At 45.8% G+C, this 14,723-nt stretch overlaps 1 protein-coding gene and 1 long non-coding RNA gene across 2 annotated transcripts in view; one reads left to right on the top strand and one right to left on the bottom strand.

Annotated features, from left to right (window-relative positions):
* Positions 1-14,723, top strand: part of LOC144891992 (uncharacterized) — a 707,648-nt gene that overhangs the window by 123,097 nt on the left and 569,828 nt on the right. The gene's annotated exons all lie outside the window — the stretch shown is intronic.
* LOC137427354 (uncharacterized) overlaps positions 1-14,723 on the bottom strand; it is a 53,150-nt gene that overhangs the window by 28,412 nt on the left and 10,015 nt on the right. The window contains exons 2-3 of the mRNA XM_068116792.2: positions 12,508-12,702; positions 6,099-6,209 (exon numbers count right to left, since the gene is read on the bottom strand). Coding sequence (XP_067972893.2) covers positions 6,099-6,209; positions 12,508-12,702 — 306 coding nt within the window. The remainder of the gene's footprint in view (positions 1-6,098; positions 6,210-12,507; positions 12,703-14,723) is intronic.

The raw sequence follows: 14,723 nt of genomic DNA, 5'->3' as shown, positions 1-14,723 counted from the left end.
GAAGGATTTGGTGGAGTTCCTGCAGCGTTTTTGGAGGATTCGGATGACGTCGTAAACGTCACTCCATTTCATCCCAGACGTGTTCAATGGGTGACAAATCAGGGGATCTTGCAGGCCAGGGTAACACATTAACATTGTTCTTATTAAGATACTGCTGTACAACTCGAGCAACGTGTGGTCTGGCATTATCGTGTTGAAACGTCACTCTAGGGCCGTTCTGTTGCAAAAACGGTAAAGCGGCCATTTGCAAAATCTCGTCTCGGTACCTCACAGCATTCAAGTTCCCCTCAATCACAATCATTGGCGTTCTTGCTGCAGCTGTTATCCCACCCCAGATCATAACGCCCCCACCTTGAAAACGATACCCTTCCAGAACACATGGCCTGATGTAACGTTCACCTGTGCACCTGTAGACACGTGTCCTACCGTCAGCTCGGTGAAGCTCTGCCAAATGGTGTTTCCATGGACGTTGAATCGATGAGCAACATCACGCTGCGAGGTACCAGACTGAAGCATACCGATAGCTCTCCATCTGTCATTTTCCCCGAGGCGTGGCATGTCGAACTTGTTCCAGAACGATGAATAGAGGTGTTTTTCTGACTTCTGCACTTCTTAAGACTGCATTGAGTGGAAATGATAAGCGTCTGGTTGTCTGGCCTTTTAAAGTGAACATTGCTGGCCATTTTTCTCGAATATGTCATGCTTCTTGCAAATTTCGTGCAATTCGAACAACAACTGCTTGGTTGCGTTTCTTCGACCATTTTAACACACTCTTTCTCTGGTTCAAATCCAAAAATTCATTCACAAGATTACCAATGAAAAAATTCCATGTCACAATAACTTTTGCCTCTGAGTATATATGTGCCCCGACCCAAAATTCATGACAATATATATATATATATATGTATATATATATATATATATATATATATATATATATATATATATATATATATATATATATATATATATATATATATATATATATATATAGATATATATAGATATACAGTGAAACCTTGACTTACGAGTTTAATTCGTTCTGTGACCGAGCTCGTAACTCAATTTGCTCGTTTCTCAAATTAAATTTCCCCATTAAAATGCATTGAAATGCTATTAATCCGTTCCAGCCCCCAAAAACCACACCAATTTTTTTTGTTACGTGTTTTTAAATAAGAAAAATGTACTTTATAAATAACAAATAATGTATAAACAAGCACGACCTCGTATATACTGTACATAATAAGCGGCGTTACGCGCGCTGCTTGTAAACAAGGAGGAAGCGGACAACGCGGTAATTTGTAAGAGTCGTTATTCAAGAGCTCACTGTAACACTGGCGCGCTCCGGGCTGCGCGCCCGGTGTATATCCTGAGGCCACGCCTACCCCTCGGCGTGACCGCCGCCCACTCGGTGCGCGGAATGATGTCACCACGCCAGTGAGCTTCCGTGTCCGCCACAATGTAAAGAAATAAACTGGTTTTATTAAGTGTATTTACCTTGAAGATCAGACGAAGATGCTGGCGGAGGTGGAGGAGATGACCTTTGCCTTTTTCGCCACACTTTCGTCACTTTCACTTGCAGGGCGTTTCAATAAAAACCTGTCCAACGAGGTTTGTTTCTTCCTCCCTTTCAAAATGTTTCGATCATACTGCTACGATCGTACTGCCTCGCCAAGTCGACAACACGCACACCTCGCTCATGTTTTTCGACGATTGCGTGTTTTATATCCAAGCACATCATCCTCTTCTTCTTCTCAGTACTGCCCTTGGCACTCAATTTCTTAGGACCCATGGTTAAAACTAAGAAATTTTCCAAAATAACCAAAATGCGAAAACAAAGCAGCAGCGATATACGGCAGAGATGCTTACACGGGAACTCCAGCCTGAACAGGAAGAGGAGATGAGAGAAACCCATTCAGGGCCACACGTTGACGACGACTAGATAGGAAGTCCGCCAGCCATGCGTGGAGATTTCCATGGATACCAAAGGAGGAGAGTTTGGTGAGCAGAGCGGGGTGCCAGACCGTGTCGAAGGCACGTGATATGTCGAGGGGAGACAGCTCTAATTTCCTATTTGGCATTGAGGACCTCCATCCATTGTTGAGACAGCAGAAGCAGCATGTCCAGAGTAGAGTGATCTGGTCTGAAACCAAATTGATGATCAGAGATCAAGCCATTGGAGAAGTGGAAAGGTTTCATATCCGAAGCAATGATTGATTCCATGACTTTGCTGATAATTGGGAGAAGGCTGATTGGTCTGTAGTTGCTAGGATCTGTTTTTGCACCTTTTTTGTGCAAGGCGGGGATGTTGGCTGATTTCCAAGCGGATGGCAGTTGACCTTGAGCAAAAGAGAGGGTGAAGAGAACAGAGAGAGGGAGTGAAAGAGCGGAAGAACAGGATTTTAGGACCCGTGGGCTGATGCCGTCAGGTCCAGTTGCAGAATCAGAGTCGAGGGTTGACAGAAACTTTTCCAACTTGTCAGGAGGAAAGGACACAGAGTCCAGGAGCAGCTGGGTACGATTGGGTACAGAGAGGGATGGGTTTGGGACACAAGATTTAGAGGCAAACACAGAGTTGAGGCATTCGCTTTTTCATGTGCGGAGTCAGCTGTGTAGCCGTTTGAGGTGAGGGAGGGGATGGAGGGGGAACAAACACCAGAAACAGATTTGACCAGACGCCACCAGGATTTGGAAGAGGGAGACAGATAAGAGAGTTCGATCTTGAGAACGGAGAGATATTGTTTCCTGGCTCTCCTGAGGGTGGACACACACTTGTTTCGGGCTTTGTGAAAGGAAATGAGATTTCCTTCCGTTGGATTTGCTTTCCAGGAGACGAAGGCAAGTTGTTTCTGGGCAACAGCCTCACCACAAGATTCCGTGTACCATGGACGGGGGAAGGGTATGGCAACTGAAGACGAGATGGGATAAATCTGTGCATGAGAGAGAGCAATTTACTTTGGAAGAATTCCCAGGATGAGTTGATGTCACAGGCGGTAGAGATGGGAGACCAGTCCAGATGATTGATGGCTGCTTGAAGACCGTGCCAGTTGGCCTGAGTGAAATGCCAGACTCCTCGATGCTGAGGAGGCTCTCTGAGAATGGTCAGAGAGATGTCCACTTTAACAAGCACATGATCAGATGAGCCAATTGGAGCAGAAGAAGAGCAGCCGACATTTTCAGGGAAGTTAGTCATAACCAAGTCCAGAAGAGAAGATGCTCCGATGCACATGACCAAACCATCTCAACCTGTTCCTCTTCACAGCATCAATCACAGGCTCTATTCCCATCATCTTTCGCAATTCATCATTTGTCTTCCACTCTCTCAACGATACTCCACACATCCACCGAATCATTCGCATTTCCATCCTTTCCAGCCTTCGTTGCTGCTCTATGTTCATTACCCATGTCTCGCTCCCATAAATCATAACACTTCTCACACATGCAGCATACACCTTTCCCTTCAGCTTAAACTACACTCCCCTCCTCGTCAGCACGCCACTCAGTTCCCGAAACTTCTTCCATGCACATCTCACTCCAGCAACCGTTGCCGAGTCTGATCCACCTTCTCCATTCAGCATGTCTCCGAGGTAGCAAAATGTTTTCACACCTTCCAGCTTCAGGCTGTCTCCAAGATCCAACTTAACATTTCCTCCATCTGCAGCTCCCTCTGTGCACACCTTACATTTGAATGTAGCTGCCACACTGGTTAATGACCCTCTCAGACCACTACATTTTTGATGAACCCAGTCAGTGCACATTGTACATTGAATGGAGTTCACTCCGACACCCTTCCTGCACACAGCACACGGCCACTTCCCAGTTCTTTCCACCTCACCACTTGCTATCACCTTCGTTTTTCCGATATTCACCTTCAGACCTTTTGTCTCCATACATTCCTTCCACTTGTTCATCTTTTCCTTCAGTCCATCCATACTTTCCGCAATAAACACCAGATCGTCTGCATACAACAACTCCCACGGTAAACCCTCCTTTACATTCTGAGCCAGCACCTCCATCACAGCTACAAATAGTAGTGGACTTAGTACTGACCCCTGATGCACTCGCACTTTCACCTCAAACTCACCACTGTTGCCATCCTTCGTCCTTACAGCTGTGCACGCTCTTTTGTACATTGCCATCACTACTCTGATCAACCATTCCTCCTCTCCTAACTTCCTCAATGCCCATGTCAATACTTCGCGTGGAACCCTATCGAATGCTTTCTCCAGATCAACAAACCCAAGAAACAACTTCTGCCGCTTCTCCGTGTACTTCTCCTGCAACTGCCTCACAATAAAGAGCGCGTCTGTCGTTCCTCTTCCTGGCATAAATCCAAACTGCATTTCGTCGATCTTCACCTTCTTCCTTATCCTCCTCTCCAACACCCTTTCCAATACCTTCATTCCATGCTCCAATAACTTTATCGCTCGGTGCGAGCCACACTCCAGAGGGTCACCTTTCCCCTTGGAAAGAGGGACGAGGGTATTCAGTTCCCAATCCACTGACATGCGGCCTTCTTTCACCACCAGATTACAGATCTCTGTCATTCTCTTCACACCCCAACTTCCTGCTGCCTTCCACATATCTCTCACAACTCCCATCGGCCCTCCCTCGTAAATCAATAAAAACTGTGCAATTAAAGATCAATAAGATACCAGCATACAACAATACCATAATTGCATAGCATAGCATCCCTGCATAGCATAATATAGCATAATAGTCCTGCTGCCTGCATAGCTGTAATAGCATAGTAATTGAGTACCAGTTCACTGGTAATTCCCTGCTTGTCGTTAAAGGCGGCAAAAAGGGTTGGCGTCAGGAAGGGCATCCGGCCGTAAAACATTGCTTCAAAAAGGGGACCGAAAAACAACAACAACCACAGTTCCCGAAAAAGGCCAACCCCCGCTTGCGGGGAAAAATGGCCTCTAAAGGTGTTTTTTTTTTTATACAACAAGTTCTATTATTGTTGGGATAATGACAAATTATCATTTTAAAATTATTATTACAATTTAATTATCTTTAATAGTTCAATTAAATGTTTTTGTTTTTTTTTCTTTAAACATAATTATCATTAAAATATTTATTATGAGGATGAAGGATACATCAATTTCACCCTCGAGGGCCATTTTTCTCTCTCTGTCACCACCCTTTTCCACGAGCCGAGATCATGTACAAACATGGAGAATAAATCAATAAAAAGAATGCAACTAAAGCTCAATCAGAAAGGATGAGAGTACACATTGAGGATAACAGGATTACAACAAGGTATATTGTTGTTGGGTGTGAAAACATTTTGCTACTTCGGAGACATGCTGAATGGAGAAGGTGGATCAGACTCGGCAACGGTTGCTCGAGTGAGATGTGCATGGAAGAAGTTTCGGGAACTGAGTGGCGTGCTGATGATGAGGGGAGTGTCGTTGAAGCTAACGGGAAAGGTGTATGCTGCATGTGTGAGAAGTGTTATGATTTATGGGAGCGAGACATGGGTAATGAACGTGGAGCAGCAACGAAGGTTGGAAAGGGTGGAAATGCGAATGGTTCGACGGATGTGCGGAGTATCGTTGAGAGAGAGGAAGACAAATGATGAATTGCGAAAGATGATGGGAATAGAGCCTGTGATTGATGCTGTGAAGAGGAACAGGTTGAGATGGTTTGGTCATGTGTTGAGGAAGGATGAAAGTGACTGGTTGAGAAGAGTGATAGAAATGAATGTAGAAGGAAGCAGAGGACGGGGAAGACCGAGAAAGACTTGGCTGAAGATGGTGGAAGAAGAAATGCGGGCAAGGGGGTTAACAAGGAGAGATGCAGAAAATATGGCAAAATGAAGAAGATTGTCATGGGGACCGCAAGGCTAACCCCCGCTCTCGCAGGGAAAATGGCCTTTAAAATGCATGTTGTTGTGTGTTGTTGTTGTATATTGTTGTTGGGTGAAATATTTCAACAAATGATAAGGGGGATAATGAATGTTTTAGAAATTGATCTGCCAATGTGGTTATTTCTTTAAGCAATTAAATCATAACACAGGGTTTTTTTTTTCGTGAACGCGAGAATTCATCATCAAACTTTCCAAATCAAAATGTATAGACAATGACAAAAACCTTCATGGGGATGGTTCTTGAAGAAAGAAGTTTCAGAGTCATTTGATTCTGGAAGATACAGGTGGGCATCAATGTCGTGCTCAGTTTTCACTTCCACTTTCACAAAGAAGTCTGAAAAAAGTAACTTTTATTAAATGCAAGCAGTTTTGTGTCACATGCAAAGCTAGTTCCGTCCCGGTGTGTACCCTGGTTAGAATAGGTACACCGTATCCCTGTCGTAAGAGGTGACGAAGAGGGTTGGTGTCAGGAAGGGCATCCGGCCGTGAAAACATTGCCTCAAAAAGAGAACCATGACAATTACAACGACATATGGGCAGGGTACAGCCCGAAGTGGAGATCGGTTTCTGAGGTTTGGGACATGGAATGTAGGGACAATGACAGGGAGATCAGGAGAAGTGGTGGAAGTATTGGTCAGAAGAAGAGGAGTGGACATATGTTGTGTGCAAGAGATGAGATGGAAGGGAAGTGGTGTGAGAATGGTGAAGGGTAGGCAGGGACAGAAATACAAGTTTGTGTGGCAAGGGTGCCCGGAGGGAGTGAATGGTGTTGGTGTCCTGTTTTCTGAGGAGTTTGTAGACAGTGTGGTGAGTGTGACTCGAGTGAGTGATAGGTTGATGATGGTGAAAATGATGATTGGAAAGCTCTTGGTGAACGTCATCTCGGGATATGCTCCGCAGGTTGGTCGGAGCGATGAAGAGAAGGACAAGTTCTGGTGTGCGATAGAGAAGCTGATGGAAAACATGAAAGATGAGGAAGTTGTTGTGGTAGGAGGAGACCTAAATGGACATGTGGGAAGGAGTATGGACGGTTTTGAGGGAGTTCATGGGGGTTACGGATATGGTGTGAGAAATGGAGAAGGTGAAAGGATTTTGGAGTTTGATGATGGAGCTGATTTGTTGATTTGCAATACTCAGTTCCAGAAAGGGGATAATAAGCTTGTTACAAACACGTCAGGTGGGTTGACGACAACCGTTGACTACCTGATGGTGCGTAGGCGAGATAGGGGGCACCTACGGGACACAAAGGTGATCCCGGGGGAGGAGGCTGTTTCACAGCACCACTTGGTTGTCTGCGACATGAGGGTGAAAGGTGCGAGGAGAGCTCGGCGGGTGAAGTACCAACCGAGCATGAAGGTGTGGAGGTTGAAAGAGGTGACAATAAGGGAGGCATTAAAAGAGAGGCTGAGTAGTGTAGAGGATGATGTGGTTGAGCTTGAACGTGGTTGGATGTCAATGAATGATAGTCTGTTGGGAGCCATTGGTGAGGTATGTGGATGGACCTAAGGACCACCGAAGCACTTGGAAACATGGTGGTGGGATGCTGAAGTTGGAAAGAGGATTGAGGAGAAGAGGAAGAAGTTCAAGGAGTGGCAGAAGGCAAAGGGTACAGGAGCAGAAAAAGCAGAGCATGAAAGTTATAAGGCAGCCAAGAAGGCTGCAAAGAAAGAGGTAGCAAAGGCGCAGGAGGCATGTAGGAAAATGTTCGGAGAACGCTTGGATTCGGACGAGGGTCAGAGAGCGGTATTCAGGATTGCAAATCAGATAGCGAAAGAGAGGTGTGATGTGATGGGGTTGAGTTGCTTGAAGGATGAAGTGGGACAAATCGTTGTGGACCCAGATGGAATTAAAGGAAGATGGAAAAGATATATGGAAATGCTGTTGAATACAGAGAATGAATGTGATGGCAACAAAGAGAGAGTAACCCAGTTTTAGGACCGGCAGAGAAGATAACTAAGAAGGAAGTTGAGGAAGAGATAAAAGCAATGAAGAGTAGAAAAGCGGGAGGGCCGACGGGAGTTGTGGGAGATATGTTGAAGGCAGCAGGAAGTTGGGGTGTGAAGAGAATGACAGAGATCTGTAATCTGGTGGTGAAAGAAGGCCGCATTCCAGTGTATTGGGAACTGAGTACCCTCGTCCCTCTATACAAGGGGAAAGGTGACCCTCTGGAGTGTGGCTCGTACCGAGCGAGAAAGTTATTGGAGCATGGAATGAAGGTATTGGAAAGGGTGTTGGAGAGGAGGATAAGGAAGTAGGTGAAGATCGACGAAATGCAGTTTGGATTTAGGCCAGGAAGAGGAATGACAGACGCGCTCTTTATTGTGAGGCAGTTGCAGGAGAAGTACATGGAGAAGAGGAAGAAGTTGTTTCTTGGGTTTGCTGATCTGGAGAAAGCATTCGATAGGGTTCCACACGAAGTATTGACATGGGCATTGAGGAAGTTAGAAGTGGAGGAATGGTTGATCAGAGTAGTGATGGCAATGTACAAAAGAGCGCGCACAGCTGTAAGGACGAAGAACGGGAACAGTGGTGAGTTTGAGGTGAAGGTGGGAGTGCATCAGGGGTCGGTACTAAGTCCACTACTATTTGTAGTTGTGATGGAGGTGCTGGCTCAGAACGTAAAGGAGGGTTTATCGTGGGAGTTGTTGTATGCAGATGATCTGGTGTTGATTGCGGAAAGTATGGATGGACTGAAGGAAAAGATGAACAAGTGGAAGGAATGTATGGAGACAAAAGGTCTGAAGGTGAATATAGGAAAGACGAAGGTGACGGCAAGTGGTAAAGCATGTGGTGAGGTGGAAAGAACTGGGAAGTGGCCATGTGCTGTGTGCAGGAAGGGTGTCGGAGTGAACTCCATTCAATGTACAATGTGCGCTGAGTGGGTTCATCAAAAATGTAGCGGTCTGAGAGGGTCATTAACCAGTGTGGCAGCTACATTCAAATGTAAGGTGTGCACAGAGGGAGCTGCAGATGAAGGAAATGTTGAGTTGGATCTTGGAGAAGGCGTGAAGCTGGAAGGTGTGAAAACATTTTGCTACCTCGGAGACATGCTGAATGGAGAAGGTGGATCAGACTCGGCAACGGTTGCTGGAGTGAGATGTGCATGGAAGAAGTTTTGGGAACTGAGTGGCATGCTGACGAGGAGGGGAGTGTCGTTTAAGCTGAAGGGAAAGGTGTATGCTGCATCTGTGAGAAGTGTTATGATTTATGGGAGCGAGACATGGGTAATGAACGTAGAGCAGCAGCGAAGGCTGGAAAGGGTGGAAATGCGAATGGTTAGGTGGATGTGCGGAGTATCGTTGAGAGAGTGGAAGACAAATGATGAATTGCAAAAGATGATGGGAATAGAGCCTGTGATTGATGCTGTGAAGAGGAACAGGTTGAGATGGTTTGGTCATGTGCATCGGAGCATCTTCTCTTCTGGACTTGGTTATGACTAACTTCCCTGAAAATGTCTGCTGCTCTTCTTCTGCTCCAATTGTCTCATCTGATCATGTGCTTGTTAAAGTGGACATCTCTCTGACCATTCTCAGAGAGCCTCCTCAGCGTCGAGGAGTCTGGCATTTCACTCAGGCCAACTGGCACGGTCTTCAAGCAGCCATCAATCATCTGGACTGGTCTCCCATCTCTACCGCCTGTGACATCAACTCATCCTGGGAATTCTTCCAAAGTAAATTGCTCTCTCTCATGCACAGATTTATCCCATCTCGTCTTCAGTTGTCATACCCTTCCCCCATCCATGGGACACGGAATCTTGTGGTGAGGCTGTTGCCCAGAAACAACTTGCCTTCGTCTCCTGGAAAGCAAATCCAACGGAAGTAAATCTCATTTCCTTTCACAAAGCCCGAAACAAGTGTGTGTCCACCCTCAGTGGATCAGACTCGGCAACGGTTGCAAGAGTGAGATGTGCATGGAAGAAGTTTCGGGAACTGAGTGGTGTGCTGATGAGGAGGGGAGTGTCGTTGAAGCTGAAGGGAAAGGTGAAAGCTGCATGTGGTTTTTAATTTTTTAAATTTTTTTTGTATACTGAATCGAGGCTCGTGAAAGAGCGAACATTTATTTCACAAACAAATCAACCAGACAAACAAAATATATAAAAAGAGGGAGCGGAAGACAAGATGGGGAGAGAAGGGGAAGCACACAAACACAACATTTGAGAGCAGGGAGATGTGTGGGATGGAGAGGGCTTGGGGGGAGGAGGCGTGGGAAGGGGGGGGGGGGAAGTATAAAACACAAGGACACCAAGGACTTCCAGGACAGAAGTTGGTATTTCAAAAAAGTGGATTTGGGGTGAAATTAGCGGGGGTAGAAAAGATCAAGGTTTTGGATGGGGGAAGATAAGAGATGGTGGTGAACAGCTGTTTTAAAGACCTGGAGGGTGGAGTGGGATTGAAGAGAGTGAGGGAGTTTGTTCCAGAGGCGGGAGAAAAGAGGAATGAAGGAGTGAAGGTGAGCAGAGAGTCTTGATTTCGGCAATTTATCCATAAGAGGGTTGCAGGCAGATCTTATGCGACCTGTAGGAATATTTGGGGGACAGAGCCCAGAGAGAGCTGGGGGGGGGGGGGCAAGGCCAGAGAGGTGTCGGTCGAAGACGGAAAGACCACCAACCTGCCTGCGGTGAGTGAGTGAAAGGCCCTCGGAGTTCGCTTCATCGCAGGAGATTCCAATGATTCTGAATGTGTGATTGAGAAGTGTTATGATTTCGACATTCTGAAGTATGAATAGTAGTGTTGTGATTTAGAAGTGTGAGAAGTGTTATGATTTATGGGAGCGAGACATGGGTAATGAACATAGAGCAGCAACGAAGGCTGGAAAGGGTGGAAATGCGAATGGTTCGGTGGATGTGCGGAGTATCGTTGAGAGAGAGGAAGACAAATGATGAATTGCGAAAGATGATGGGAATAGAGCCTGTGATGGATGCTGTAAAGAGAAACAGGTTGAGATGGTTTGGTCATGTGTTGAGGAAGGATGAAAGTGACTGGTTGAAAAGGGTGATGGAAATGAATGTCGAAGGAAGTAGAGGAACGAGACCGAGGAAGACCGAGAAAGACTTGGCTAACGATGGTGGAAGAAGAGATGCAGGCAAGGGGGTTAACAAGGAGAGATGCAGAAAATAGGGCAAAATGGAGAAGATTGTCACGGGGACCACAAGTCTAACCCCCGCTCTAGCAGGGAAAATGGCCTTAAAATGCATGTTGTTGTTGTTGTTGTTGTTGTTGCAAAGCTCGTTCCACATTCTGAAAATAAATAAATAAATATTGCATTAAAATCATTGATTTGAGATCTTCCTTGAAGAGAGGAAAAAAAACATTTCCCCATGGGAATAGCGTTGTGTCGAAACATTGCGATATCAAAGCATTACGTTTTGTATAAACTGCCTCGATGTTACGAGATGATTCCTACCCGACCACAACTTCATTGGGAATTTCACGACCCGCCAAAATCAAAATCAACAAGAGATTGTAAGACAAATGTTGGGAAGGCTGGGAAGGCAAAATTGAGTTTGCTCAATTTTGAGACAAATCACATACAATTGCGATCCGACATGTGACTAGTTGATTTTTTTTGTCTCAAATGTCAACCCTCATGGAAAAATAAATGCGAGATAGAATGGCAGGTTCACAGATTGACACATGCAGAGATTGGAATGAATAAGCTAAAGCTAAGACAGTGACTGTATGATCGGCCAAAGTGACCATTTGATAAGGGGAGTGGAAAGGGGGAAAAGATTCAGCAAGTGGAGAAAAGCTCAGGAGCGGTTTGAAAAAATAATTTGTTGATCATTAATTTTATTGAAGGACTTGACTTGCAAGATACCTTCGGAGTATGCACACACATCTTTGAGCTACCTTGTCTGAGTTGAAATCTCAACACATATAAACTGACATCCTGGTTTGTCACTTGCAGTGAATTTGGCAATGTGTGTGCCGTCCCTCAGAAGAATATTAACCGAAATGTCCCATCTGCCAGCATTAGATAGTGGACATTTGGGATGTCATTTGTCTTTTAGGAGGAGTCGGTGAGTTAATCCCGGCATGATGAATACATTTAAAAAAATTTTGGTCTTATCTGCATCAGTCGCAAAGCCACAAAACAAAAATGAAGATTAAAGGACGCGGATTCCTCCACAGACAGCGTTCCATCGAAGCTCATCGGGGTGCTCATAAAAATTCGGGGCAATACCCCTGGACACTCACCTGGTATAATAAAGCCTCACCTGGTATACTTCCAAAACTCATGGCATTTTATACAAATTGCAATGGTTCCACCTCCCAAAAGACCTCCTCCTCCCCCCCTAACCCCCCCAACACCAACCGACTCCACCATCTCCCTCACCTATTCACGTTTGTTCATTGGTTTGTTACCTGTGTTTCATCCCCACTTTCCCTTCCTCGTCTTCCCATGTTTCATTCAACTTGTGTGCAGTTTGTTCACCCCCATGTCCCCTTATCCCCTCCCCTTCATCTCAATCTCATGTTAACTCTGCTGTTGTAGCTTCCCCCTTTCCATTTTATTATCTTCCATTCCACTCTGTTTTCCACGAGCCTTTATCATATTTCGAAAAAAAACAAAAAACTCGGCACTAAACAAACACATGTCTCATCAGAAGTGATGAAGATCACACAACTCACCATTCGGCTGGTCGCTTTGCTCTTCTTCCAGACCAGAGGAGTTCACATCCTCAATTTTTATCTGCAGAATCTCAGGAGATCCTTCCAGCTCCTCCACCTTCATTTTACACCCGAGCACAGGCGGCTGTTGCGATTCTGGCAGCACATGACAGGAATCCTTCCCACAGCCAACTTGAGCATACATGGTGGGTGAACCTTCAGAGAAGCAAAAAACATACCACTCTTACTCTTCCTGATGTTTACTTCACCCTGAGTACCTTGGTCCCACACAGTACCAACATGTGAAATACCTCTATACTTGAGACCTTATCCTCTGCTTAAAGCAGTTAGCATAACTTAAACGTTCATCACACACATACGGTGGGTGCATCCTGGGACATCCACAAAAATAAATTGTACATGTTGCAGGCTTTTTGACAAAACTGTTAATTGCATTATATGTTGATGTGAATTTTGAAACATACAAAAGTTTAGATATTAAGAGAAAATCTGAGCCTATTCAGCAAATTTATTCAATGGTGAGAAGGCCTCACACACAGGGGATGTGTATGAAGGAAGGAGTATTTGTGCTCAGATGTAATCCATGCCGCAGATATGCTGATATGTACACAGTTTCCCTTCATCACTAACTTTCAGGTAATAAATCAGGAACCCACTTTTAAGAAAATCAGATGGCACAACAACATTCTTCTGGAACACGTCCAGGGCAATTCAGATCAAGTTTATCACACTGGCAAGTAGTACTGTGTCACCTGTGTTAAAGATTTGAAGGAAGACCATTTGTATCATTAAATAGTGTTATGTCGGTGGGGTAGAGATACCTTAGAACAGGTAGGATGTATAAATTAACATGCTCAGGATGTGGTGTAGAATCACCCCATGTAATAAGTTCTGTTTAGCCCGGATGTCGGATAAGTGGTATGTCTGTCCCCATCACGAGGGGGTGGGGCATGTTATTTAGCTCAGGGAATATGGATAAATTATCCCTGTATGTCTTACCCGATGTGATTTATCCTTTGTCCCTTTCGGCACCGCAGTAGACACGAGCGCAAGAAATGCCCATTAATTAAACCATAACAAATAATAAAACTAACCGGAACCCAGATGACGCACTTGGGCTGACAAACCCCGACTTGGCAGGCACACATAGCTCAGGCAGGCCGTGAAGACACGCCCGGAGGAGCCGTGATTGGCCAGGACCGACTGATTGGCAGAGAGAATGGAGGAGCAAGAAGCAACTCGCTATTGGGCGAGAGTTGACTAACAGGAAGGCAGGAGCAAGGAGCCACCAACTGATTGGTGAAGGAAGGGCAAGCAAGAAGCGGCGTGCTGATTGGTGGAGAGCTGGACAAGGTGGTGGTCGTCTGCGGGCATTTGTGGAGAAGCGCCGATGACGTCACGACCCGACATAAAAAACGAACTCTCAGACCGACATTCGCTCTTGCCTTCCTCTCTCTTGCTCCCTTGTTCTTCTCCCTTGCACATTTGTGCTTGGACTGACCTTGTCGAAGACGTCACCGGGAGACGTGCAGAGGCAACGGGAAAAGCCCTCAGCCCGGAAACTGCGGTTCTCCGAGCGGACGACGCATGGACGGGTGTGGCTTGCCGCTGCAGCGTGACAAAGCCGGGGTGAGCGAGACGCCTGGCAAGGCCTAGCATGGCGCGAATGAGCGGACTGCAGCCTTCTTCCTGCCAAGAACACCGCAGCGTCCGGACGGCGAGTTTGGGACCGACACTATTCCTGCCGAGGTTCAAGGCGATTGAGCTAAGGCCGAGAAAAATCTATTTCCGGTCTCTGGTCAGCGCGCGGAAAAATCTATTTCCGGTCTCTGGTCAGCCGGTGACCGAAATACCGGATGACCGAAATACCAGTCATCGATTTTGACCCTGTGCATCAACAATTTTTTAAAATTAATTTCCAACGGTACCTACAACAGCGCGCGCCTGTTGTTTCCGGGCCGGCGCGCTATCTCGGGAAATACAAGTCTGTGAGGGTCGCCATTGGTATCGACGTTCGCGCACGGTTCTCACCTACAAAACTACGTTTAGTTTGGCCAAATCCAACCAGCCGTTCCAAAGATATGAGTAGTGTTGTGTGCCATGACGTCATGAATCCAATCGGCTGGATATTGTCATTTATTGAAACGAAGACGTTCTTTGTCGGGTCCGTGTGAAGGCCTAGAGAGCTGCGGGTGGTCTCGTTAGTTAGGCCTGGA

Source organism: Myxine glutinosa, chromosome 5 (assembly GCF_964187855.1).
Source record: "Myxine glutinosa chromosome 5, kmMyxGlut1.1, whole genome shotgun sequence".
Classification (NCBI taxonomy): domain Eukaryota; kingdom Metazoa; phylum Chordata; class Myxini; order Myxiniformes; family Myxinidae; genus Myxine; species Myxine glutinosa.
Note: the sequence above shows the minus strand (reverse complement) of the source record. Positions and strands in the feature narration are given on the sequence as shown.